The sequence below is a fragment of the Ceratotherium simum genome, chromosome 37 (genome assembly GCF_057802395.1).
Source record: "Ceratotherium simum simum isolate JZ-2026a chromosome 37, ASM5780239v1, whole genome shotgun sequence".
Lineage (NCBI taxonomy): Eukaryota > Metazoa > Chordata > Mammalia > Perissodactyla > Rhinocerotidae > Ceratotherium > Ceratotherium simum.
The window spans coordinates 8245337-8272740 of NC_141936.1; the positions used below are offsets into that span (position 1 = coordinate 8245337).

Sequence of the window (27404 nt, forward strand, 5' to 3'; positions counted from 1 at the left end):
TGCCAAGGCCACACCATTTCCTAGTCACACACAGCCTATGTGACCTAGCTATGGCGGCGACGGTTAAGGGGTCTCTGGAGAAAAAGAAGGAGCTGCCACGCTCTGAGCGATATGACAAAAAACGCTTAACCTGTTCCAATCAAAAGCAGAATTTCAACTGAAAATCACTTTAAACGTGACCTTTTGATCCTTTTAGGTCTAAACACAGCTTCCACTTGGAAAGCAATGAAATAATGGCTTGTTAAGTCTATAGCCACATAACCAGTACCCAAGGAGATTCTGTCCATCAGAAAGAAGTCTAGTTTGCAGCTGAAAGGCTCCTGCAGGTGAACAACTGGACAGCAGCACTCATGATAAACAGTTCCCGAGATGGGCTGAGTGGCACAGGGGATCGTGAGGGGCAGCTACGGAGTACTAGAAAATGACAGCGTAGGGCCGGCCCCGTGGCTTAGCGGTTAAGTGCGTGCTCTCCGCTGCCGGCGGCTCGGGTTCGGATCCCGGGCGCGCACCGAGGCACCACTCCTCCAGCCATGCTGAGGCCGCATCCCACATACAGCAACTAGAAGGATGTGCAGCTATGACAGACAGCTATGTACTGGGGCTTTGGGGGAAAAATAAATAAATAAAATCTTTAAAAAAAAAAAAAGAAAATGACAGCGTAGGGAGAAGGTCCAGGTGCATGAGAAAAGGGACTGCTAACAGGGCAGTGAAATTAACGACTGCAATCACATCCCAGTTTTAAATACGACTTTAATAATAAAAATCAGGAAAGCGAAATCCAAACACAATTCATTTTTGACTCTGGGTATTTTGTGCTTAAACACTGGTGCCTCTGACATTTGGGGAGTCCATCACATTTCCCACGAAATAATCGAGTCATAGGAACACACTCCTTTACTTTTGTTTATCCCACCGGATGCAAAGCACTTCTGGAATTCCCCCTCCTCCCTGTTTTCCTGGTTGGGAGGAAGGCAAGTACTTATTTTGGTCTTAATGACCTCCCACCGAGTTGCAATCTACATAGAGAAGTCAAATAATAAAATGTAATAACCCAAGACTATATCACCTAATTTTTGGATTCACAAGAACTTGAAACAAGATTTTTCATGATTAAGTATCTGGATTATGTAAATATAGTTTAACTTCCTAGGTAACAAGTTCTCAAGCCTAAATCAAAGTAAATTTATTTTCCTTGGCTCTTGACTCTAGGATTCCATGTAACTGAACCCAGTCTTGGCCAGGAGGTAGAGGAGAACAAAGGCAGGCCTGAAGAAAGAGAACAAGCCTGGCCTTTCTCTCTTCTTGGTTCTGGTTTGGGGGAGTCACCCAAGGGTGACAACAACAGCAGAGATGGTGAGAGTAGCAGACAGGAGCTGAGTCCATGCAAATGCTTTAAGATAGAATTTTATAGTCATAAAGGTACTTGGAACTGTGCAAAGGCCCAGGGCCACGAAAACAGCAGGATCTGGCAAGTGGTTATCAAAACCCTTCAAAGAGGTAAATGTCCTTTGCCCCAGAAACTCCACTCTTAGGGAAGCAAGAGATTGAGAACAGGCCTGTATAGTCGGACACACCCCCTAGGTTAGCATTTTAGCTCAGCCCCTTCCTGTGTGATCTTTGGCAGGACAATCGACCTGTCTAAACGGGGTTACACCTAGTCACCTGTTTATGCTGGCAAATAGGAGGTGGACAAATGATGCTTTTCTAAGCCGTTATTTTTAAGGAACCAAATCTCATTTCCAGGTCAATTATTTATTTACTTTGTAGTTTCAGGAAAATACATGAGATTCATTTTCCACATATGAAAGTATACAGAAGAAATGTACATACGGCACATCTAACGCAGAAGCTTCATACAAGCAGCTTTGTTTCCTTATACATGAAGAGCTTTGTCTAGTAGGTGATTCCTAACTGAATTTAAACCACTCTCCTCCATTTCTAAGGAAGCAATCAACATTTAAAAAAATACTGGATCATAATTCTAATACTATACTCCAAAATACATTTCAATAGAAAATACGTATTGAACTAGAGCAAAGGGAATTTAGTTATTAAAATATCCACCACTCTCAAAACAAAGCTTCAAATCTCAGGGAAGATCTTCTACCCCAAGCCCAGATTAGAAAAAGCTCCAAATTGATTCAATTCCTTTTGCTCCAAGAGACCCCAGTTTTCACTTAAGCATCAAAGGTTTGCCCAAACCTCCACTTACAGTCATAAACCAAGGAGAGAGCAAGAGAAAGAACCCCGGCCCAGCATTACACTGCAACAGCCCCAATGAGGGGTAGAAAACAGACCAATGTGTCAACAGGAAGACAGTGAGGCTGACACTTGTTAAGGGCGCAGGAAGTTAGAAATGACACAGCTGATAAGGAGTGTAAACTGGAACAACTTTCTGGAAAGTAATAAATGTTTTTTAATTTTCTGTCTTAAACCTTTTAGCTTTCTTTCCACGATCTATAAAATGGTTTCATAGCACTAAAAATATTATAAAACTACTTAAAAAGAGCAAATCAAACTATTAAGAACATAGTTTGATTCATGTATCTCTACTTACTGTTCAACTGGTAGAGGTTCCTTTGCTGCTTCTGCAAGCTCTTTCTGCAGGCGGGCTTGGCGCCTCCTATTTAAAAAAAGTCCATTATTTGCCTACTTAAAGAAAGCATGGGGTTTTGGCTCTCAAACTACCAGTTCTGATAACACATCTGAATATATAGTGCACGTTACATGAAAACTGCCCTGGACAAAGATACCCAAAGGCCCAAAGCCACACCTGTAACTCAGTAAGGCTCCTGTTATAAAGGATTTCAGAGCAAAGCCTGAAGGGATCACACATTATTAGAGAAAGCAGGGAACCAGTGAGGGAGAAGCCTGCCCATCTGTGAGGACCCAGGGCCTCTCAGGACAGAAAGGCCCATATGGTTTATCCAGGGTTATTCATGACCGAGACTTAGTTTTCTGCAGCAAATCATCTTACACTAACATACCAAGAGCATGACTAATAATAAAGATTTACTTAGAATTTACTTGTACCTGGCATGGCTTTACTATTTTACAGGTTTTAACTGATTTATTTAATCCTTTTAACCACGCTTTGAGGTTAAGTTCTATTATTCCCATTTTACAGATGAGAAAACCAAGGTACAGTAAGATTCCTGAGCTGTCAAAGTGTATACAGCTTCCATTTACCAAGGCTGGACACCTAAGTCTCGGCTATAGCAAGATTTTACTGCGGTCAGCAGCTGCACCCACTCTCTCCTCCTTCAGAACCATTTCTGTCTCTCCTTCCCGAGTCCTAAATTCAGGAGCTCCCTAACTTCCAACCTTGGCCTCTCTCTCCTTTCTGGGGCAACTTCACCTCTAACGACAGCTTTACCCTTGTTGTGGGGACCCCCAATCCAGAACTCCAGCACTGCCACGGAGCTCCAGTCAAGAATTCTGCAGGAAGTTTTTTTTAAAAGCTTCTGCCATAGTGATAATTCTCGAAACAGGGAAAAGTCCTCTAGGTGGCATATCAGAATTGGGAAGGGATGAGGTTGTAGCTTGAAAAAATGCATTACACTCTTAATTTTATACCTGGAGGGTGAAAAGTCAGTTTAACAAGACAAATGACAAAAAATAAAGCTTAACAAAGTTTTCTTAACTGGAAGAGAAGACCTATGAACTATCTTTGAGAGAAAACTAGAATCTTGGTGCGGGGTATGTGAGTAAGAGTCCTCTACAGGAAAGGCACCTGTCTGCAAGGCGGGCTAAAGGCGAGACCTAAGGTCACAGGGAGAAGAAACACCTGCGGCCCGGCCTTCAGCCAAAAGGAAATGTCCTTCTTTAATAGCTCACATATTCCCCAAGTGCATCTTCCACAGCAGCGCCGGGCCTGACTGTGGAGACACACCTCAGCCTACCGAAGGAGGCAGAACATGAACAGCTATTTCAAATCGGTGATCTGTGCTATGACCCACGTAAACAAAGCTGCCGGAAGGAGGACGACATCTAACCTGGGGGATTGGCAGGAAGGGGGGAAGCTTCTGAGGAGGAACTATCTGAGCAAACTAATAGAAAAGCACGAGGACCCCACATACGCAATCAGATGATAATACGTCCACGTGCATATTCCTAGGCAAACATTCCAAAGGAAGGAACAAGAGCAGACATGTAATGTGTCTCACATCCCGTTTTCATTAGAAAAGTCTGAATTATTCTCCTTGTCCACTGTGAGGCTCAAAGCCTCTTCCTTAGCCTGCCCACTTCTCCCTCAAGCAGGCTTTCAATATGGAGCATAATGACTTCCAGGAACCCTGTCTTCAGCACCCTTAAGTGCCTAAGAGCTCCACGGCATAAACCAGGCTATCTTACTTAAAAGCAGACATGAGACAGAAAGAATATAAAAAGGACAGCTCCTGTTTTCTTAATACAATAGAAACTTAAGAAAGTTAGAAAATATAGAAAAGCATAAAATGAGAAAACAGAAACCATAATCTCACCACCCAGAGATAAATACTATTAACAATATAATTCCTTCTGATCTAATTCATTTAAAATTTGGATCATGTTGTATAAAAAGATTTTATATCCTATTGTTATATTAATTTTATGTATTTTTCATATCACTAAGTATTCTTAAAACATATTTTTAAATGACTTTATAAAATCCCACATGAAAATATCATAATTTATCTATCACCTGAAGGATGTACTGCTTCTAATTTTTCACTACGACAAATAACGTGCTATCACAAAAAAATATTTGTGAACAAGTCTCATTACTTCCTTAGGACGAAGTCCAACACTTTTCAGGCTCCCAGGCATCCCCAAGTGCCTTCTGGGAGGTTGCAGGAATGCACTTTCCATCAGCAACGTGAGAGGCCCTTTTCGCCGCCTTCTCCTATGAACTGCATCCACTTTATACCCACTTCTTCTTTTATGAACTACCTATGCTTTGTGTCTGTCCGTCTGAGTGCTCACCTATTCCTTACTGACTCTGTATTGAGGATATTTATTTTATAATAGCATATCCTAGTTGATTGTTTCAGTGTTCTCTGATGTCAAGAAACCTAAAAATTTTATACAGTCCACTCTTTATTTCCTTTACTTTTTTTTTTTTTTTTTTGGTGAGGAAGATCAGCCCTGAGCTAACATCCATGCCAATCCTCCTCTTTTTGCTGAGGAAGACTGGCCCTGGGCTAACATCTGTGCCTATCTTCCTCCACTTTATAGGGGATGCTGCCACAGCATGGCCTGACAAGCGGTGCATCAGTGCACGCCCGGGATCCAAACCCGGGCCGCCAGCAGCGGAGCACGCACACTTAACCACTGTGCCACAGGGCCGGCCCCTATTTCCTTTACTTTTAATGTTTAGAAAGTCCTCCAATACTCCGATTTAGAATTTTTCACAAAATAAACAGCAGTCACATCTTTTCCCCCATCCCCAAAGCCCCAGTACATAGCTGTATATTCTAGTTTTAGGTTCTTCTATGTGAGCTGCCACCATAGCATGACTACTGACAGACGAGGGGTGTGGTTCCACGATTGAAAATCGAACCTGGGCGGCTAAGGCAGAGTGCGCTGAACTTTAACCACTAGGCCATCAGGGTTGGCTCAAACAGCAGTCACATTTTTTACTTCTACCCTACGGTTTCAGTTTTTACACAGATTTTGAAATCTATCTGAATATACTGTTTGGTAGGGTTAGTGCTCAATATTCTTAAGACTTACCTTCATTTACTCATTCTTTCAAATTAACTGCAATAATCTTTTCCAATTCTAAACTACTGACGTGGGGATTTAAACTCTTATGCTCTAATCTCTGTTGAACTCTTATTACTAGTTTCTCAGCTGATTTTCTTAGATTCTCCAGGTGGATAATCATGACCCCTCCTTCTTTCTAGTGGCCCTGCATTTGGTGTCCTATCTGACTGGCTGCCCAAAACCTCTCTCCGAGTCTCGAGAGAGCCCTTCCTTCTTTTGTTCCTGGTACTGATGCGCATGTATGTAGGATGGTGGACCTCCACCATGGATGCATTAGACTCGGGAGGAATTTTCAACACACGTTTCCCTCGACCGAGACTCTGACTCCTAGCGTCTGGGGTGGGAGGCTTCCCCGTTAGGTACATCACTGGCTGTTGGTTACAGATAGGTGTTTTTATTGAAAGCTTTGTTCCCGGTTTAAGTGCTTTTATCAGAACTAGGAACTGAGTCTGAGCAAACGTCCTTTTGGGGACTACTAAAGTAGTCATATAGTTTATCATCTAATATGATATATTTAATTGATTTCCCAATAAACCATCTTTTAATTCCTGGGATAAAGCCTAGCAGTACTGCAGTGAATTAAAAAGAAAAGCACCCATGAATCTGATATAGGAATTTCACATCTATATTCATGTGAGGTTGGACTACAGTCTCATATACTGGCAAGACCAGAATTTTTGGCATGGGTCTGAACAGTTTTACAAAATGGGGGGAGAGAGAGGATTCTAATGTTTTTCTAATTCTGGTTTAATTTATATTCTTCAAGAATGAGCTTTTCTCCTTGAAACACTGGAAGAATTCACTGGCAGAAACAGTAGGAGCTAAAGCTCTTTGGGGAGGTAATCCTTTGCTCAGCTGTGAGAAAGATCTTATAAATCCAAACCTCCATTATATCCACTAGCACTATTTCTAATTTTGTTAGTGTTTTCTGGTTTTTCCTCCACCAGTGGTTACAGCTATCAGGTCTGTTTCTTCCTTTGCAAAGAATGAGGTTCTGCTTTCCTAACGATGGAATCACTAACTGTGGACCGAGCTCCCACCTCGAATCCTTCTCATTCTCTGCATTTAGGCGGTTGGCTTCCTGGGCTTTCTCGGCCATCCACCTGGTGACCAGCTCCTGGTTCTCATCAGTGGTTCTCCTCAGCTTCTCCTCCAAGGCCGTGAAAGTGATCTGCAGCGCGTCGTATTCATCCTTCAGGGTCTGGTTGGCTCTTTCAAGGTCCTGCAGCTTACTGCGCAGCTCTTGGCACTCTGTCTCCAGCTCAGAGATGGTCTGCAAGCATTCTGCAATTCTGGAAAGCATGACATGCAGAGGAGGGATGGGACCGCGCAGGAGCCCAGCTCCAGAAGCAGAGGGCCTGGGCGGGTGCTCAAGCTGTGTGAGCCTGGGCACCAACAACCTCAGCCATCACACAGCCACCATGCAGCACACTCCATGTTTATTCCGTCTCCCTTAGCCAAGCCCAGCCCCAGTGGTTTACGGGACAACCCCGTTAGGAGAGGAAACACCTAGAGCGAAATTCATCCGGACTCTGAATGACCAGTTAAAACCCCTTTCAGAAAAGCAGGATTTGAAGGAAGGAGCTTTGCATGCTTAAAAAGAATGGTAACAGCGGCTTAAAAGGAGGCTGGAATCCCTGTATATTCCATGAGCTCTATCATTCCCCGAGCAAGAATGCCTGAGCGAGTCCTCCCCTCTAGAGATCCCTCTCTGCATATGAAGGAAAAAGGCAAGTCGAAACCCAGGCTCCTCTCCAGCTGAAAGGACCAAGGACTGCGAGCCCCTGTTTACCTTGTCTGCCAGGCTTCTCCCCGGTCAACAATAATCCTGCCCACAAACTCATCCCTGTTCCTAAAGGCCACACACTCGGACATCGTGGCCCAACCTCCACCTCAGAAGATACTAGCCCCCATACGCCGTGGCCACCAGGAAAACTCTGAATGCCTCGGGGACACTTGCAAGGGCCAAGGTACCTTCCAGGGGTATGCTGGGAACCTGGAAGACTGAGGGCACTGTCCTTGCCTTTTCCATCCTTAGAGCAGGTAGAAAAGGATCCCAGGCTGCACACGCACAAAAATGAAACTCTTCCTGAGTCTAGTGTGGCTACTGTTTGCCACCAATCACCAGGGGCCCGGCTCACGAGAGTACAGTAAACCAGCAAGTGTGATCCCACAACCAGCCCCAAAGGAGGTGTCATCTCTTTACTCACTTTGCTTCATTCATCTGCATCTCCCTGTCCTTCTGCTGCATTTGGTTATTCAGGTCAATCACCAACTGAGCTAACTGGGGAGTAAACAAGAACATTTTCATAAACATGAGATTTTAGGACCTCAGTTGGAAACTAAATAATAGTGGCTTATTTAATTTATTTTTGAGGAAGATCGGCCCTGAGCTAACATCTGCCAATCTTCCTTTTTTGCTGAGGAAGACTGGCCCTGGGCTAACATCCATGCCCATCTTCCTCTACTTTATATGGGACACCACCACAGCATGGCCTGCCAAGCGGTGTGTCGGTGCACGCCTGGCATCCAAACCAGCAAACCCCGGGCCACCGCAGCAGACCGCACGCACTTAACTGCTTGTGCCATCGGGCTGGCCCCATGGCTTATTTTATTTTTAAGAAAGAAATGTTGCCTGTGGGGTTGGGCCAAGGCACCAAGAAGAAACGAGCTGGGCGGCAGAGAGGAGTCAATGGCCTGGTGATGCTCATGGGAACAGTATGTGCTGTTCTCTGTTGAAGGCGGCCTTGGGTGGATGAGAAGTGTTCTAGGTGACCACCAGGTTCCTGCTGAGGACACCAGGTTCTACCCCTATACCTGGGCTACCTTCTCAGACTCTTCAGCTGATAAAATGATCCATTCAGCTGAACTGAGGATAAAGTGCATTTTTTCATAATTTGCCATTAGACCACCATCCAGGGTAAACACAGCCCGACTTGATTCTTTCTAATGAATTTTTCTGAAATTGCAGGGTTCACTCTTAAAAGCTTTATGAAGGTGTTAGGAAGACCTTCAGTGGACCAAGCTTTCTTCCTTTGAAGTTTCTCTACTTGTACCTCTCATGCCATCTTGAAGCATGACAAGTTATCTCAACGGCTTGCCCTCTTGCTGACGGAGGTAGAGACCTCAAACCTTTCCCATTGTTCCATTTCCACAGATGGAGTTGGTGATGCCATTTGTAGCCAGGACGGCTGCAAATTCCAGCGGAAGGGCCTGCCCGCCCATTCTCCTCAGCACAGGACCCGCACAGAGTAGAGGACAGACCAGGAGAGCGGCTATCTTTACCTCTCCACGTTTCTTGTGTAATTCAGTCAGTTCTTCTTGGTGTTTAATCCTCAGCTGGGCCATTTCTTGTAGCTGACTATCATTCCATGCACCGTCATGTCCAGGACTAAATCCCCAAACCAGGCAGATGAAGAGAACATGCCAAAAAGAGAGGAAAAAAAGAAAAATCAGACCCCACACCCCCTCAATCAGGCAGTGGAACAATGACTTCAGAACTTCAAACGCGTACATGACAACATAGCCAATAAGGCCTCTCAGTTCCTGCAGGCAAATGTAGTTTTAAGTCACTACAAACCTGAAGTAGAAAGCAGGAGACGTGAGACACACGGTAAATAAGGCAACCACAACCCAAACCACCGGTTGTGCCACGAACAAAGGATGGCTTCCAGAATGAAGTTTTGGTAAATATGGAGGAGACAACAAGGTCCACTCACTCGACAAGTATTTGAGCGCCAACTATGTGCCAGGCGTGGTTCTGGGAGCTGGGGAGAAGGCAGTGAACACAAAGCTCTGACTCTGCTCTCAGGCAGCTAACAATCAGTTAAGAGCAGACAGACAATAAACAAGTGAATCTAGGAAGGCAGGTGGTCAGATGTGCTGCGAAGGAAAACTAAGCAGGGTAAAGAGGGGAACAGGGTGACAGGGCTCCTGTTCTATGTAGGGTAATCCAAGAAGGCTCCTCTGAGAGGTGACACATGATTAGAGACCGGAAAGAAGTGAGGAAGAAGCCATGTGGCCCCTGAGGGTCGAGCCTTGTGAGCAGAGGGAACAGCAAGTGTCAGAGAGGCCTGGAGGAGGCAGCACAGCTGGTGTACTCGGGAAAGGGTGACTGGAGCCCCAGGAACAGCAGGGGTACGGGAAACGGTTCAGGGAGAAGTGCGGAGATCATGCGGAGCTTCGCAGGCCCCTCTGAGGGCTGTGACTTTCACTACGCGTGGCTGGAAGCCGTCAGAGGGTCCTAAGCAGAGGAATGACTCACATTTTAAAAGTTTCGCTATGACTGCTGGGTAGAGGGCAGACTGCAGCGGGGCAAGGGTAGAAACAGACCAGTTAGCAGGCTGTTAGATAGTCCAGAGTACAGCTCAGATCAAGGTAGCAGTGGAGGTGGTGAGATGTGGTCAGATCCCAGCTGGATCCACTCTGAAGAGAGACTACAGAATTTGCCTTTGAATTGGACGTGGGGTATGAGAGAAAGATGGCAGCCAAGGATGATGCCAAGGCTTTTGGCCTGAGCAACTGATAAAATGTAGGCGTCACCTACTGAGATGGGAAGGACTACAGGGAGGAGCAGGTCTGGGGGGAGGCCTGAAGAGTTCAGTGTGGACATCCAAGTGGGTATGTCTAGTGGGAACTGGATGTTAGAGTCTGAACTTCAAGTAAAAAGGTCCAAGCTGGAGACAGATATGTAGAAGCTATCGGCACACAGGTGGATCTGAGGCCATGGTCTGAATTCAGATCACCTCAAGAATCAACGTAGTTTTGGAAACTCTGCATGTATTTGCACACTAAGTGAGAAACAGCAGTATGTTTGAGTGACCTGTGGATTTATAGTTTAGGGGAGGGGTCTCGGCGGGAGCTTACAGATGTGAATTATCAGACTATAGTGAGTGCTAAACCATCGTCTGGGGAAAGTACAGAGATGGAGAAAAGAAAAAAAGGTGGAAAACTAGGATACCAATATCTGAAGGGAGTGGAGAAAACCACCTCCTCCATAGGCCCTATCATAAACAAACATGGAAAACGGGCAGTATGATGCTCCCTCCTAATTTGACGCTCCATCTGTACAAGTATTTTTATTACATGGTCTAAGCAAATACCTCATCCTCTGAGGCAATCTAGTGCTTCCTCAATCTTAGCCCATGATGTAGAAGCCAAGAGAACAGAAAAGTGGAACATACCTTACAAGAAATCATCGTAATTAGGCAGAAGAATCAACAGGCCTGGTGACTGACTGCACATGGGAATTAGAAGGATTAGAAATTATTTTTATCAAATCCCTTTATTTTAATGCAAAGCAAGCGGAATACACAAAACGTAAAGCTAGTCCCTTCTAACGAGGAGCTGGCATTCTAGAGAAGACATTCAGGAGACTAAAGCCAGGTCACTCATTCCACTGCTCAAAGCCTCCTACCACTTGCAATTTTATTCACAATGAAAGGTAAACTCCTTACAAAAGCCCACTAACAGTGCTTCACTAGGCAGACAGAAGAATCACCCAGAGGGCATGTTTAAACACAGCTTCCTGGGCCCCACCCCAGATGCAGCAGATCCAAGATAAGGCGATCACCTGTATTTCCAACGCGCCCTCAGGTGAGGCAGCTAATTCTCAAGGACTCTGAGCAGCCATGGATTAAAGCAGTGGTTCTCAAAGAGTGAGAGGTTGTCAGGCTCACCTAAAGGGTTTCTTAAAACAGGTTACTGGGCCCCACTCCCAGAGTTTCTGAAACAGCAGGTCTGGGGTGGGGCCCAAGATTTTGCATTTCTCAAAACTTCCCAGATGCAGCTGTCCAAGAAGCACACTTAGAAAACTACCAACGATTTCCAGGCGGAAGAGTTTAACTTTAATCTATTCCGAAGCAAAGGGATTAAAACACTTTAGAGGGGAGTCAGATGACTGACACAGATAAAGCTTTTTAAACAGGATGTGTTTTAAGCTTAATTAGGATGAGATGGGCAGGATTTAAGGAGAGACAGGAAGGAGAAGAAAACCAATTAGGTTCCCATCTTCTGTGAATACACCTATCACACTAGCATTGGTCTCCCCACTAGATCAATGCTCTCAGTTCCTCGAGAGCAAGGTCTCTGGCTTACTGTTTCTGCAGCCCTAATGCCCGGCTCACACTGCAGTCACCAAATGTCTGAGTGAACGAGACTCCTGCCATAGTCCAGGGATGAAAGGATAGATAATAAATGATAGATAATAAATGAAGGGGGTGGCAAAATAAATGTAAACTAATGGACAGATGCACAGGAGACTGTAGGCAAAGAACAGGCATGGGTGACTGCATATGGGGAGGCGCAGGATACTGAGGGAAAAAGAAATCATCGATGACTTGTGGAAAATAAGGATCCCATTAATAGAAACAAGGCAGTCAGGAGGAGAGGCCTGATTATGGACACAAGTTATCGGGAAACGAAGGATGTCCACTCTTAGCACCTCAGTGATGTTCAGTCAAAGGAATCGTTAGATATTTATTTAGAGTATTTTTCCAAGCAAATGAGTTGGCTGACAGATACAGGATACAGGAATAGAATCACCAAGAGTCTAAAAAGATAGAAATAAAATATTTGAAGTTTTCAATTAATTGAATTTAGATGAAAAGGGTAAAATGGCATTCTCTACATCTAAAATTGACCAGAATACTGCAACTAATATTTTAAATACTACAGAAGGCCTCTCATGGCCACAGCCAGGCACGATTTCCTGCACTGTTATGAAGCAAGGATGGAACCTGGGCCAGGCCACTTGTTCATCTTGCCCACTCAGGTCGGCCACGAGACATTCTCACAGATGAGGAAACGTGGATGGTAGGCACTTATCCGGCAGATTCAGCTAGAGAAATAAACAAATTAAGCTACACCTAGCATTTCCGGGTTTTTTTAAAAACCCTAAATTGCCATCAACTTTGTTTTTACGATTGCTAAATGTTAACAGATATGCAAAAAAGTATGTAGATTTTAGAGCAATAATGGGCACTGTTCCCATTCAAACCACCAAATTTAATATGCAAACATGATGAACATATGGAAAAAGAGGAAGACTCTAGAATGCTTCCATTTAAGCTGTTTAGGTGAAGTCTGGTATTCAGATTTTTTTGGACCATGACCCTCAAAAAGAAATACAGTTAACATGAATAACCCAAGTAAATACACCAAACCTTCCATCATGAACACACACGTGCATACTTAATGAAATAATACTTACCCTTCCTATTAAAATACAGATTTTTTTCTAATTTTTCTTTAAAAAAAGCTTGTTGCAACCTGCTAGTTTGATTTCACAATCTACTAAAATATGTTGAAAAACTGAACTGAAAAGGATCAAATAGACCTATCTTGTATAAAAAGCAATTTATGTTTATGAGTCAGTCAACCCTGTAATAAGATGATCTGTGTAAATCTGCTCAAGAATGCTTACTTGTTTGATTACTTTGAAAAAGTGAACCCTGGTAGGCCAGAGGAGGAAGTGGCCTAGTTACCCACCTAAAGCAGCTTCCCATAATCTTACAGTATTGTACTGATAAGGCTTCTTGGTGGGTATGGACCTTCAGAAAAATCACTTTAGTTCCTTAGCTTCAGAAGTTCTTACTTGAAAGGAGCTGATAAAACTGGAGCCCAGAAACAGTACTTGGTTTGCTGCTAAATTAGAGAAGTGACAAGTAAACTGAGACACATTTCAATTAAGGAGGAAATACCAGTAAGACAGGATAGTTTCAAAATACCTTATCTCATGCCTGTTCGGTATGTCATGCTTTTCAGCTTGTAGCTTATGGGCCAGCACTGAATGAAGATCTGACTTTTCCAGCAACTTGTTATCTATTAAAAAAAATAAGTTATTTATTATAACCTAGGTACACTTTATTACTACTTAATATCTTATAAAGATTCGGACCAAAAAAAATAACCAGAAGACGACTGGGTAGGTTTCACTTCTATTAGGTGTCAAAGTACTGGGTAATCCACTTTGTCACCGATCGTAGCAATCGCCCAAAATCCAGGAACATACACTCCTTAGATGCCTACTGGCCTGGGCACCGGCAGCCCAGCCAAAGGAACACGTGGAAATACCCCTGCAAGAATGTCTACCCCCATTAAAGGCCGTCAAAAATGCTTCCTAGTCCCATAGTTACCTAGTTCTACCTCAGCAATAAAAAATAAGAAACATAGCAAAACACAATGTAGAAATGAAATACTATGCACCTCTAAATAATACAGGAGAACCTTACCTTATTATTACACTTGGAAAATTTAATTTTTAGATCAGGGCACTAGCAATACAAATACGAACGAGAGACCCTGACCTCAAGGAGCTCAAGTGGAATGGGGGGTCAAGTATAAAAAGGAAGAGAAACAGTGATCCTTCACTCATTGTCTCGCATGGTTTTACAGGGGAGGATAACAGACAGCCCAGGCAGAAGGACTAGCAGAGTTGTCTGGTAAGTGGCCAGAAATAAAAGTTGGAGCCAACACACGAATGGGCAAGGTGAGAAATTCAGACCTTTTCTTACTGCCAACGGTGAAATAAGAGATTTTAAAAGCAGGCAGCGACGTGAACAGATAGTTATTAGTACGAAGTCAAAGATGACTCTGAGGTTCCCTGCTTAGGCAACTGGGTGGAAGATGCTAACATGTCAGAGAACACAGGAGTGGAGAGCCTAAGGAAGAAAATGAGTTCTATTTCTGAATGTGATAAATGTGACAGGGAACATAGTGCAAGAATTCAAAGGAAAAGTCACGGCTAGAAATGACGTGTAGGAATGACAGGGGGCCAGCAGATCAGATGTGGAGGGGAGATGCTCTAGGCAGAACAAGAAAGCCACTATGGGAAACCTGCAGAAAGACTACACCTGATGGGGGTTGTCACATCTAAAATCTGAGATTAGAACTGCTCTAGAACAAAATTTTGATAGGGTTTATGCTAGTGACTATTCCTGTTAGAAGAGCTTCTTTCCTCTTAAAGAGGGTCTTGAATCCTACTTCTGAATATCCAAAAATGGAACTCCTGGGAGGAAAAGAAACACTCTCTTCATCTCTACTAATTCAATGAATTAGCTCAGCAGAACAGGGAAGTGGTTCCAATCTTGGATATTGACCAGTGTCAATGGGCTCTAATAACATCTTCAAGATGTTACACCAGAGCTGGGTGCCCTGTGATGACATTAGGTCTCTCAAAAGACATGAGGTATTCAAGAGGGATCCTTCCTAACAGTTCCTCTCACTAAAGAGAAGGATGGAGATGGAGGGAAGCCGCCCGCTGTCCCCATAGCCTCTTTCCATCTTTCTCTTCAGGCTCAGAGACAGGGAATGAACAGGAGACTCTGGGTTGAATGAACATCAGAATTTGACTGGCCTGGGAAGGCTGGAATGAGTAATGGGGGTGTTCCACGGTCAAACTAGAAGTGATCTCCCAAATGTCAATTCCCAGCCTAAAGAAAAGATTTTAACAGGTAAAAGTTTTCTTGCTCTCCTGCCCCCTATCTGCCTCTCACCCCAGTTTCCTCTCCTAGCCCCCTCAGAAATGTGCTACTTGCTACAGCTATTTAAAGATGTGTTCCCTCTCCGGGACCCATCCCTCCTTCTGACTTTTCTCCTGCATCCTCCCACCCCATCAAGATGTCCATTTTCAATGAAGAAAAACCATTCCACCCGTGTCCATGCAATTACAAGTACTTTTAGAGACTGTCATGTAGATGGCTTTGAAAGCGCTCACATGCTATTTTTATGAAGCAGGCAGGGCAAGCTTCACTCCATTTTATAGACACAGCAAGGTAAGAGAAAAGGTTAATAAGGAGTGGAGTCAGACCTTCAACCCATTGACTTTCAATGGGTATTAGCTTTTAAAGAATAAGCATTGAATAAACACCTGATGACCTGAATTTATGTAACCTGTGAGAAAATCACAATTGAGTAAGAGCAGCAGCTTATGCTCCTGGCTTTCTGAAACAGCACTTGTCTATTGCCAGGGCCTCTTAGAATATAAGGAATGAGCACAGCAGTAGAGTATCATCTCCCTTATCTTCCCATCTTTGTTAAGAGGATGGGCTCAGTGAAAAGCAAGGAAAGATCTTTCCTTGGGAGACCCAGTGAGAAAAGCAGATGCAAAATGCAAAAGTCAGGAGCCATTAAGTCTGCATTCAAATCCAGGCCGCACCATTAACCCGCTGTGCCTCCCCAGAGAAGCTACTTAATCTCGCTCAACCTTCGTTTCCTCGTGTGTGAAAAGGATAACAATAGGGCTTACTTCACAGAATTTTCGAGAAATAACACAGGCCAACTATTTGCCACAGTACTCAAACTTGTCAGCACATTAGAATTACCCAGGGAACATCAAAAAATACTGATACCTGTGTCCCACCCCTATCTGCCGCAATTTAGGTGGTCTGGGCTTAATTTTTAAAAGATCTCCACGTGATTCTAAGGTACAGCTAAGTTTGGGAACCACTGATTTAGCACAATCTGAATTCAATAAAGTGCAACTACTATTACTTCGAACCTCATCACCAACATAACTTGAGAGCCGTTTGTTAGGCTTACTTCAAGGGGTAGATGGAACCACAGGACTGAAGAGTGCTGGTTTTTTTCCCCCAATGGGTCATCAGTTATGATAAAATTGGGAGGAAGAGGCGGCAAGGAAATGTTCATTAAGACGCATTCTAAGGCTACAAACATTTTTGTCCTCAAATTGCAGCGGGGGGTGGAGGGGGAAACCACCTCTTTCATTTTGAAGTTTTCAACAACAGTAAAGACTATCACAACCCAACTAAAAAGGATGTTAAGACTTAAACGTATAATAGTCAAAGAACACCAAGGTGGAGTGAGAACAAGAGGTCTGAGGAATCAAAAGCCAAACATTTCATTACACCCAGAGGACAACGTTAATCGCGCGAGTCGATGCTTCAAGTCAAGTGCCTGTTTTCAGTAACGCGATGCCCGAAAAGGGACGTTTCTAGAACCTGCCCATTTAAGTGCATCAGCACTGTGGGAGCTTCTGGGATTTACAAACACAAGCATGAACGGCGCCTGTCCGTGAAGCGCACACAACTTGGTAGCGGAAACCCTCCGCAGTCACCCCCAAGGATAAACTGAAGGAAAAGAAGAAACGATCTAAAAAGGGGTGGGGCGCCCGGGCGGCGCGGGGCTCAGCCTCGGGTTCCCGCCGGCGGCCCGCGTGCTTGCCCGCCCGTCCCGGGGCCCGCCCGCTGCTCACACTGCAGGATGATCTCTTCGAACGCCTGCCTCTGCAGCCGGTCCCGCCGCCTCAGCTCCTCCGAGATGTGGCGCTTCCAGCGGGGGAAGTCGGCGGCGCGGAGGCCCGACGACATGTCGCGCGCTGCCCCGGCGCCTTAGCGCCGCCGATCCGAGCAGGGGCTGGCGGCCGCGGCCCGCAGCATGAGGCGACCAGCGCGCGCGGGAAGGCCGACAGCTCCAGGACTCAGCTCCACGCACAGATCGCCCCCGACGCCATCCGGGACGGCCTTCCGGCTCCCGCCGGAAATGGTTTTGCCAAGGACCGGAAGGCCCGCCTCCTCGCCCGGCGCCTTGCGCCGCACGCACGCACGTCGCCGGCGCCGACGCAGGGCGCTCGCCAATGACGCCCTCCTGAGGCCGGAAACGCCGGGGTCGGAGAGGCGGCTGTTGGGAGGCGTAGGGGCCGTGCTGGAGGCTCGTCCGTGGTCGGGAGGAGACAGGAAAGGGGCCGCTTCCGCCGCCTGCTTGCGTTTCCTTCTCTGCGTTGCCCCCCTGTATTTTTTCTTTCTTGGCCTGCCTCCCTTCTCTTCATCTCAGTTTCTAAGCAGAAGTGGGGTCCGTCCCCACATAATAACTGTGTGACCCTAAGCCTCGGTGTCCCAATCTGTAAAATGGGGACCTTCATGATACGTACCCCACAGAGTTGCCATGAGGATGAAAAGGACTAACCTGTGTAATGCAATTAGCACTGTGCTAAAGAAAGATGTGAATAGATTGGCTGTGTTAATCATTAGCAGCCTAGAAATTGTCTATGACCCAACAGTAAGTGGATCCTTAGAAGGCAGTTTAAAGGTCAGGAAACACACAGGATTTAGAAAGAGGAAAAGGACAGTTTGTCAGTAGATGTTGAAAGGGGTCCATGGGAGACGCAGACTCCTGAGAAGATGGGATCTCTCACCTCGGTAGCATGGAAAACGTCAATCTGTCATAGAATCATCTGAGCTCCATCTGCCTTGAACAAGTTAGTGAATTTACTGCATGAAAATGGAACTGGACAAAGTAGGAGGCCAGAGGAGAGGACAGGAATGTCAGAAACTGTCTTCTCTCTAGTGTGTCTCAAGCCAGAGGAAGATCCTTAAAAGACAGAGAAGAAAGCTTTTCCTGTCCTGCGGAGCTCAGGAGTAGGACGGCCAGACTTCAAGAGCTGGGGCTAAAGATGTTTCATTGGGAGTCAGTATGACATGATCTGAGTTGGTGGAAAAGACCATGGGGATCAGAATTAAAAGGGACTTTCTCACACACTGAAGAAAATGAAGAAGCACGTTCTGAGTCACCAAGAATGCCTGCAAATATAACAGTGGTGCCAACTTCAAAAGACCATAGCATCAGATCCTGACTGTTGAACATGCTAATTTTCCGGACAAGATTATGATTAAAACGTGTTAACAAATTTGCAGAACCAGCAATTCCACTTGTAGAAATTTATGCCAAGAAATAGTTGGACAAATGTCCATATACAAAAACGTTTGTCATGACATTGTTAATATTAGTGGAAAGTTGGAAACACTCTATATTTCCCACAATAAGAGGTTAAATTACTGTATATTTATTGTTCAAAAAGATGTTCTTGATAAAAGCAGTATATGGTATGAGTGCAATTTATGTAAAATAAGTGTGTCGTTGGCTCCTCATAGGCAAAATTTGTTGAGTGAATAGAGAATATAATTTCTAAACTAAGGGTTTTACATTCTGCCCTAACTCACTAGCTTTATGTAGAGCACACTGCACTCAATGGGCCCTCTTACTGCCTTCTACTCACCATGCTCCCTCCCATAACAGCACTTTGGATCTGCTGTGCTTCTGTTGGTCACACTCTTCCCTTCTGACCTCTCTGAGTTAACTCCTGTGAGTTAATTCTCAGCTCAATAGTCACTGCCTCACAACTTTCAGGTAACAGACCTTCACAACTAAGTCAGATGTCTCTACTACACATGTACCTCTCCTTTATAGCGTTTCTCACAGTTGCAGCTTCGCATGTGTTTCTGTCGTTACATGGTTGAGGTGTGTCTCCCCCACTGGATTGTAAACTCCATGAGGCAAGAGCTGTGTCTGTTTTTGCTCACGCAAGAGTGTGAAACCTTTCATGTATTAGGTGCTTAGTAAATGTTGTTTAATCAACAAATGGAATATATGAAAATACTAATTGTATTACTTTTGGGCAGTGGCATTGCTGGTGTTTTATTATGAGTATTTTCTATATCTTATGCATTTTCTAATTGTTGTACGTGACCATGTATGCCAGAAAAATTTATAGAAATGAACGTGTATTTACTGATGAAACCATTTATTTTTTTTTTAAAGATTTTATTTATTTTATTTTTTGTCCCCAAAGCCCCAGTAGATAGTTGTATGTCATAGCTGCACACCCTTCTAGTTTCTGTATGTGGGACTCGGCCTCAGGATGGACAGAGAAGTGGTGCCTCGATGCGCACCCAGGATCCGAACCCGGGCCGCCAGCATCGCAGCGCACGCACTTAACCACCAAGCCACAGGGCCGGCCCTGATGAAACCATTTATTCAGCATGTGCTAAGCTCTGTGGGAGATAACTAATAAGTGTGAACATTCTGCAGTGTTATTGGCCATGCACTCGTCTGAATATTTCACATATTATAACTCTTCTGATCTTCCCAACAACCCTATGCAGTAAGGTTATTGTTAGCTACTGTTAGCATCTTCATCCTCGTTTACAGACGGAGAATTGAAGCACAGAGAGGTTAAGTAACTTGCCTGAGGACACCTGGCTAGTTAATGGCAAGACTTGGGTTCAAACGCAGACATTTTGACTCTAGCATCTGTGCTCTTAAGCAGTGCCTTCCACTGTCCAGTCTCTGTTTCAGCTGGCAGCAGGGAGGGAATCCTGGTGAAGAGCAAAGTCGGTGATGTGAAGGCCACAGGTGTGTTCCCAGGATCTTGAGGGGGATGGCTGGAGGGGGATAAGTAATAGGACGGAGGAGGAAATGAGGTTGTCTGAATATTCTGGAGACAGATTATGGATCTTAAGAGTTTTGTTGTTGTTCTGGTAAATAATGAATGTCTAAGGGATTCAGCATGCTTTGCTGGAAAGCAATATCTATGAAATGGATTCTGACTGCCTATAATGGATGGAAGAGAAATGTAAAATAGCCCGAGATTCTTGTAGCAGTGTGTGAAGCAGTGCAAATTTGCTCACGGAAGAGTCCAAGAGGCATCCACTGTCAAAGAACTTTGTGGAAAGCCTAGTTTCACTGAAGCAAAGTACAACCAGATTTCACATAACAGCATTTCCACTGCTGAGAACTTCCAGGAGGTTTTCACCTTAACCATCAATACCTTCACATCCCCTCTGTGAGATCCTCTAGAGATGCTCTGGTTCTGAGGAATTTGAGTCTAACTTTCAGATGATTGTCTTTGCTCTTGTCCTTTCCCTGTTGGTCTTCCTAACTTCTTCCATCTTTCAGTCAGCAAGTGGAAACAGTGGGGTCCTAGTATGGGTCAGGCCCAGGAGTGAGCACCTCGTGGGAGACAAAGATGGCCCAGGCTCAGATCCCGGCCCCTAGGAGCTCACTCTTTAGGAAGGGAGATCTGAATATGTATTGTTTATGAATGTAAGGTAAAAAAAGGCTGGCCAGGAGGCAGTGCCAAGAAGATTTGATTTTCTACTGTTCTTTTTTCTGTTCCTTTTATTATTTTTTTAAATATAACTTCTTGTTTTAAAAAAATCACTCTTGATTTTCAATTCTTTATTTCCACTGCTTTTCAGCTCTTGCCAAAATCTGATCGCTCAAAGTGAAAGTAAACCAAGTTAACCATGTTGCTGTGTTAGCTGTCTATGGCATAAACCTAGGAGCTGCTAGAACCAAAAGGTAGCCAAGAAACCAGTGTAGGTTTTCAGACGCTGATGACCCCTCCAAACCTGGGTTTTTCATGACAGTAATGATGCTCCCTTACAGGCATATGTTTTTGCCCCTTGGCTTTTCTTCACTCTCGTTAGTGTTGTTGTGTTTGCATATGTATGAATAGTACAGGAAAATCTCATTATAAAGCATCTCTGTGCACAGAGACTAAACCACATGTAGTTCTCATCGTCCACTCCATATATATGTTGACACTCAGATTTCATATTTTAAAAATAACAGTGTCAGGGCTGGCCTGGTGGCATAGTGGTTAAGTTCAAACGCTCTGCTGCGGCGGCCCAGGGTTGGCAGGTTCAGATTCTGGGCGTGGACCTATGCACTGCTTATGAAGCCATGCTGTGGTGGCATCTCACATACAAAATAAAGGAAGATGGGCATGGATGTTAGCCCAGGGCCAATCTTCCTCAGCAAAAAAAAGCAGGATTGACAACAGATGTTAGCTCAGGGCTAGTCTTCCTCAGCAAAAAGAGGAGGATTGGCAACAGCTGTTAGCTCAGGGCTAATTTTCCTCACCCCCCCCCAAAAAAAAATAAAAGACAGTGTCTGAGGTGGGTATTATCCTTATACCCCAATACAAGCATTATAGGAAAGTTCAACTTTCTTAGAGGAAGTCTCTGTTATCCCTTCTATATGTTGGCAGCCAAGTATCTGGAATGGTGGCTGGAGGGTTCAAAATGGCACATCTAACAACCTGGGAATACGACCCCTGGAGAGAGAGAGAGAGAGAGAGAGAGAGAGAGGGAGGGAGTGTGTGTGTGTGTGTGTGTAGGGGGGAGTTATCTCCTTTGGTTTGCTTCTTTGATCTTTAACAAGATGATAAAATTTCTCCCAGACACTACTGCTCTCTTCTACTATGAATAATAGCTGACCTTTATTGAGTGATTTTTTTTTCTTTTTTTGTGTGGAAGACTAGCCCTGAGCTAGCATCTGCCAACTCTCCTCTTTTTGCTGAGGAAGATTGGCCCTGGGCTAACATCCGTGCCCATCTTCCTCTACTTTATATGGAACACTGCCACAGCATGGCTTGACAAGCGGTGCATATGTCCCCACCCGGGATCCGAACCTGTGAATCCCGGGCCGCCAAAGTGGAGCACATAAACTTAATCACTACACCACCAGGCCAACCCCTATTGAGTGATTTTTATATGCCACACCTGTGCTGTACGTGGATTAACATTTAATTCTCCCAACGCTATGATGTAGGTACTATTAATATTTCCTTTTACAGGTCAGGAAACTAACACAGAGGTCAAGGAACTTGTGGGATGTCACAGAGTCAGTAAGAGACGGAACTCAGATTCACTGAGGAAAACCAGCGCCAGAACCCACCCATTTAACCGTGCCACTGTGCTCTGTGTCAGGGTATCAGGGTTGTGGCTGTTTTTTTCAGGATGAGAGAGAATATCAGTTAGGATGCTTTTGATTGCAAGCAACACAAGTGCAATTTGATTTTCCTAAAGGGAAAGTGGGGGGGGTGGTATCTGGATAGGAGGTGTTGCACAGAGCTGGTCACAGGGATGTGGCTGGACACCAGGCATCACTGGAACCAGGATGCCGATCCTGTCAGAATGCTCAGCCCTTTTCATCTGCTCCTCTCTGTAAATTGCTGCTTCCTTTTACTCTTGTCTTGGAGCCTGGCTCTTTTTGTTTCCCAGTCCTCCCATCCTGATGGTCAAGAAATGGCTCCTCTAACATCTCCTCAGTACAAGCAAGCTGCAGACCCAGCAGGCATCTCCAAACCCCAGTTCTAAATTCTTGGGAGAGGATTCTGATGGACCAGCAGATGTCCATATCTGACAATCAGGGTGGCAAGGGGGCAGGATCAGTCTTCCATCCTCTGGATGTGAGGAAGGGACTGTTCCTAGAAGAAGGGAGATGTGGGACACATCATCTGTTCAGACTGCCCAGCTCCATTTCCCCCATTCTTTTATTAACAGATTCCAATCTCCTGGCTGCATTTCTGGTATTTCTCTGCCGCTTCGGGCAACAAGTTGGTCCCAGTAGTGGGCACAGGAACCCTTGCCAACCACGGTCTTCCACAGGGATTTTTAAACTTGATCCGGGAGAGAGGAGCCCTTTTCTCCTTTGGTTAGGAAGTCCGAGGATATGCATCAGGATCCTCTAGCGGCCATGTCCCCTCCCATGTCTTGTGAAAACGTTAGTCCGAAAAAAAAAGGAGCAAACACACAAGGAGAAGAGGAGACGAGAAAGCAAGAGTCCTGATGGTGCTGGGTCCCTGGTTCCAGCCACTCCTGCACGTAGCCCAGCCCTGTTCTCCTCCCAGTCTGGTTACACGAGCCAGCACATTCCTGCCTTTCACCAAAGCTGGTTTACAGTGGGTTTTTATTTTCGCTTGCCACCCAAGAATCCTGACTAATACAGCAGGCTAATACCAAGACGAATGGTATTGCCCCCACAGGTGGTCACTAAGTCAGGGTTTTTCACTTGAAAATATTGACGAAAGGGGGAAGGGCAACCCACTGCTCTTCTCACTATGCACTTTTCGAGTTCACCAGCAATCCTTTTCCACAGTTCTTGGGAAAAGTTTCTAGATCTGAGATCCCCTGAACTTCTGAGTAAGTTAAGCCCCGTTCTAAATAATAGTGTCTGTTGGTGAGAGAAAAATTTTAATAACCCAAAGTTACAATTGGAAATATTAGAATAGACCTGGAATATTAGAAATTACTTTTGCCACATGTTAGAATTATTTTCTCTTTCCCCCTAAACGGAAAGTGAAGGGACACCATTTCAAAAACACTGTTCAAGTGACTCACAGGATATTAATAGCTCTGCAGGGTGTCTAACCAGCACTGCCTTCTCACACGCTAGAACCGCATAGAGAGCAAGCAGCAGTGGAAGAGGATTTTGGTTAAATAAATAAATATTGCATGTCATGAGATATGGTTCTTTGCTGAGGTATCAAGTTGACATTTTGTCTTTAAAAAGGTCTAAAATTGAAACAGCAATTTATTGGACTTGCTCTCCAAATCCGAATGCCCAGGCGCTTTGCCTTCAGGAGGCCGATCCCCAAATAAGGAGGAACCAGCCAGGGATGCGGCATCCTACAGAGACGGGGCTCGGAACTGGCCACTCCATTGTGTGACAGCACGTGCATTCCAGCTTTCTGAACTGAACCTCTTCTTTCCAATCAGGAAATTTTTCTATCCCAATGCACACACTACACCTCCGTCTCTTAAGCTTCCCCACAGGTAAAGATCCCTTAGAAATCCTTGCATAGCCCCCTTAATTTTGTCAAAGACTACACATGGATAATGGCTTCTCCAGTTACCTGGGTAACCCCAGTAAGGCCCTAGAAGTGCAGGCAGTCCAGTCCAGGGCAAAACAGTCTAGCCTGTGAGGCCCTTGTGGCATCTTGGAAAACGTTAATTTGTCCTTCCCGACAGCTTCAAGTGATCTAGTCCAGCCCTTACAGAGTCCGCATTGAGGTGGAAATTCAAAAGTGGCTTCTCGGTCTTTCCAACTTGCCTCTGAGATCTCCCGTGGGCCTGGGCCCTGCCCTGGACCTCGGGGGTGCACTGCTTGACCACAGCCTGGGGCAAAGTGCTCCATACCCTCTCCCTTCAACAAGCTCCCTCTTTCTTCCCTCCCTCCAGTTTCTTTAATTCTTTTTACCTTTTTTCCCTCGAGGCCCCGTCTCCTTTGTGTCCAACATGAACTCCACCCCCAGGAAGGTTAAGTTTGTCAACCATTCTTTGCTCCATCCATTTCCTCAGTCAGAAGTGTGTGTGCGTGTGCGTGTGTGTGTGTGTGTGTGTGTGTGCTGGAGGCAAGAGTAAGCGACCTTTCTGGTCTGGTCGGGAAGGGGCTCGGTGGGGAAGTATCTAAAAGACAATCAGGCCTTTGATTCTTGCTAGTGACCCTCTCGTGTCTCGTTTTTTTTATTTGAGGAAGGTTGGCCCTGCGCTAATATCTGTTGCCAATCTTCCTCCTTTTTTCTCCCCAAAGCCCCAGTGGGTGGTTGTATGTCATAGTTGTACATCCTTCTGGTTGCTCTATGTGGGACGCTGCCTCAGCAAGGGTGATGAGCAGTGAGTGGGTCTGCGCCAGGATCTGAACTGGCGAACCCTGGGCCACCAAAGCGGAGCACTTGAGCTTAACCGCTGCGCCACTGGGCCGGCCCCCTCCTGCGCCTTATTAAACCGTAAGAGTCTCTCTCTCCTTGGGGGTCTTGACTCCTATTACAGAAGCCCTGCCCCAACCCCACACTCATTACCTTAACCTTGTTACCAGTTTCAGGGGCCGGCCCCCTGGCTTAGCGGTTAAGTGCTCGCGCTCTGCTGCTGGCGGCCCGGGATCGGATCCCAGGCGCACACTGATGCACCGCTTGTCAGGCCATGCTGTGGCGGCGTCCCATATAAAGTGGAGGAAGATGGGCATGGATGTTAGCCCAGGGCAGTCTTCCTCAGCAAAAAGAGGAGGATTGGCATGGATGTTAGCTCAGGGCTGATCTTCTTCACCAAAAAAAAAAAAAAAAAAAGATAACAAGAAGGGGAAAAAAAAAAGTTACCAGCTTCAGGAGGTGAGCAGAGGACAGGGAAAAAAGGAAAACCTCCTTTCACACAAGCAAGAATGAAAGCAAGATATGGTCTGCAGATTAGTAAGCCTGAGTGTCAATGGACTAATTTTTGATGGGAACTAGGATGACAAGCAGCCTTAAGTCAGCATTCTTGCGTCAGCAGTACTTACCCCTTGTGGAAGTTAGGAGGGTTTCAGCTGCAAGCAACAGAAACCTTAATTTGTCATTTAAACCAAGGGTCAGCAAAATCTGGCCCATGGGCCAAATCCAGCCTGCCATCTGGTTTTTTTTCTCTTTTGCTGAGGAAGATTCACCCTGAGCTAACATCTACACCAGTCTTCCTCTATTTTGTATGTGGGTCACCGCCCTAGCATGGCCACGAATGGTGTAGGTCCACGCCCAGGAACTGAATCTGGGCCACGGAAGCAGAGCGTGCCACACTTAACCACTAGGCTGCCGGGGCTGGCCTCCTGCCGTCTATTTTTTGTACAGCCCTTAAGTTAAGGAGAGTTTTTACATTTTTAAGATAAAGGAGGGCCTATGTGTTGGCCTTGAACTTGTGCCTCTCAGATCTACTGGGGAAGTGTAATTGACAGCCCAGCTGCTGCGCTCTGAGTCCACCACCACATTCAAGTGTATCCCTGCTTCCCACGGATGCCCCAACCAATGACCAAGCACAGCAGGGATAACTAAGGCAGGACTGCTTCTGAGACGCGTGGGACTCCTCTGACTGACTTGCTGCTATAGACTAGACGTTTGTGTCTCCCCCAAATTCATGTGTTGAAGCCATAGCCCCCAATGTGATGGTATTAGGAGGTAGAGCCTTTGGGATGTGATTAGGTCATGAGAGTGGAGCCCTCATGAATGGGATTAGTGCCCTTATAAGAAGGAACACCTGAGAGATGATCTCTCTCAGTGGCTGTCTGCAGACCAGGAAGAGGGCTCTCACCAGATATAGAATATCTACTGGAACCTTAATCTCAGATTTTCCAGCTTTTAGAGCTGTGAGAAATAAATATCTGTTATTTAAGCCCCCCCAGTCTATGGTACCCTGTTATAGCAGCCCAAGCTTATTAAGACAGGCCTCATGGGTCTGGCTGAAACTTTGTTAGAATGCGCTGCGGGCTGGGAGTCTTCCTGCACAACCTCCTTTCCTTTCCTCTCTCCTTCCCCAGGGTCAGGCCTGCATTGCGGTCTGATAGTTCTCCTAACCTTGTTCAGCAACCCTCCATCTTCCCTCCCGGGCATCTCCCTCAAGAAATCTCTTACATCGAATCCTTTTTGGCATGTGCTTCTCAGGGAACCAGAGGAGGCTGTGAGGAAACCCAAGCGCTAGGAGTAGGGTGGAAAGGAGGGAGCTGCCAACTCTGCTGTAGACTTTTTGGGGGGTCCTGCCCCTCCACAAGCCCATTCTCTTTCCCTCTAAGAACGCTGTGTGCCTAGGTGGTTATGTTTCCACCACGTGACTGGACCTTTCTGACCAATTGTTACTTGGACCGGCAATGGACACTTGACCCAAGCTGGCTCACATTCCTCTTCCAGGCGTCCCAGCCTGGGGAGCCAGACTTCAGGGTCGGGAGCAGCTGTGCTGAGCTGAGGCAAAGCCAGGGAGACCTGGAATGCACAGAGGACCGTCTGTGGACAGGAGAAAGGAAGAGGAGGGCAGAGGAAATGTCCAGGAAAGACCAGGGCCCAGGGAGGAGCCACCTCTGCCCAACAGCCCCATTCCCAGTGCATATGTCTGAAGCTGCTCTCCATCAGCTCTCCATAGACTTACATTGCCCCATCTCCATCTGCAGCTAGTTTCTCTTCCTTGATTAAGTGGAAATTTAGAATTTTACAGCAGGAAAGCCCCTTAGACATAATTTTATGGCAGAGACTCAAAGCAGGATATTTCCACCCCATCCTGTCTGCCTTTGCCAGGATCTGAGGAAATGAACAGCTATGTTTCCCGGAAGAAGCACTTAGCGCTCCT

At 45.5% G+C, this 27404-nt stretch overlaps 1 protein-coding gene across 2 annotated transcripts in view; it reads right to left on the reverse strand.

Annotated features, from left to right (window-relative positions):
- ATG16L1 (autophagy related 16 like 1) overlaps positions 1 to 17221 on the reverse strand; it is a 37393-nt gene extending 20172 nt beyond the window's left edge. For both annotated transcript variants that reach the window (XM_004427697.3, XM_004427696.3), the window contains exons 1-6: positions 16958 to 17221; positions 13473 to 13566; positions 9031 to 9136; positions 7956 to 8029; positions 6786 to 7037; positions 2558 to 2623 (exon numbers count right to left, since the gene is read on the reverse strand). In XM_004427697.3, the coding sequence (XP_004427754.1) occupies positions 2558 to 2623; positions 6786 to 7037; positions 7956 to 8029; positions 9031 to 9136; positions 13473 to 13566; positions 16958 to 17072 (707 nt within the window). In that variant the 5' untranslated portion in view covers positions 17073 to 17221. The remainder of the gene's footprint in view (positions 1 to 2557; positions 2624 to 6785; positions 7038 to 7955; positions 8030 to 9030; positions 9137 to 13472; positions 13567 to 16957) is intronic.
- Positions 17222 to 27404: the final 10183 nt, after the last annotated feature.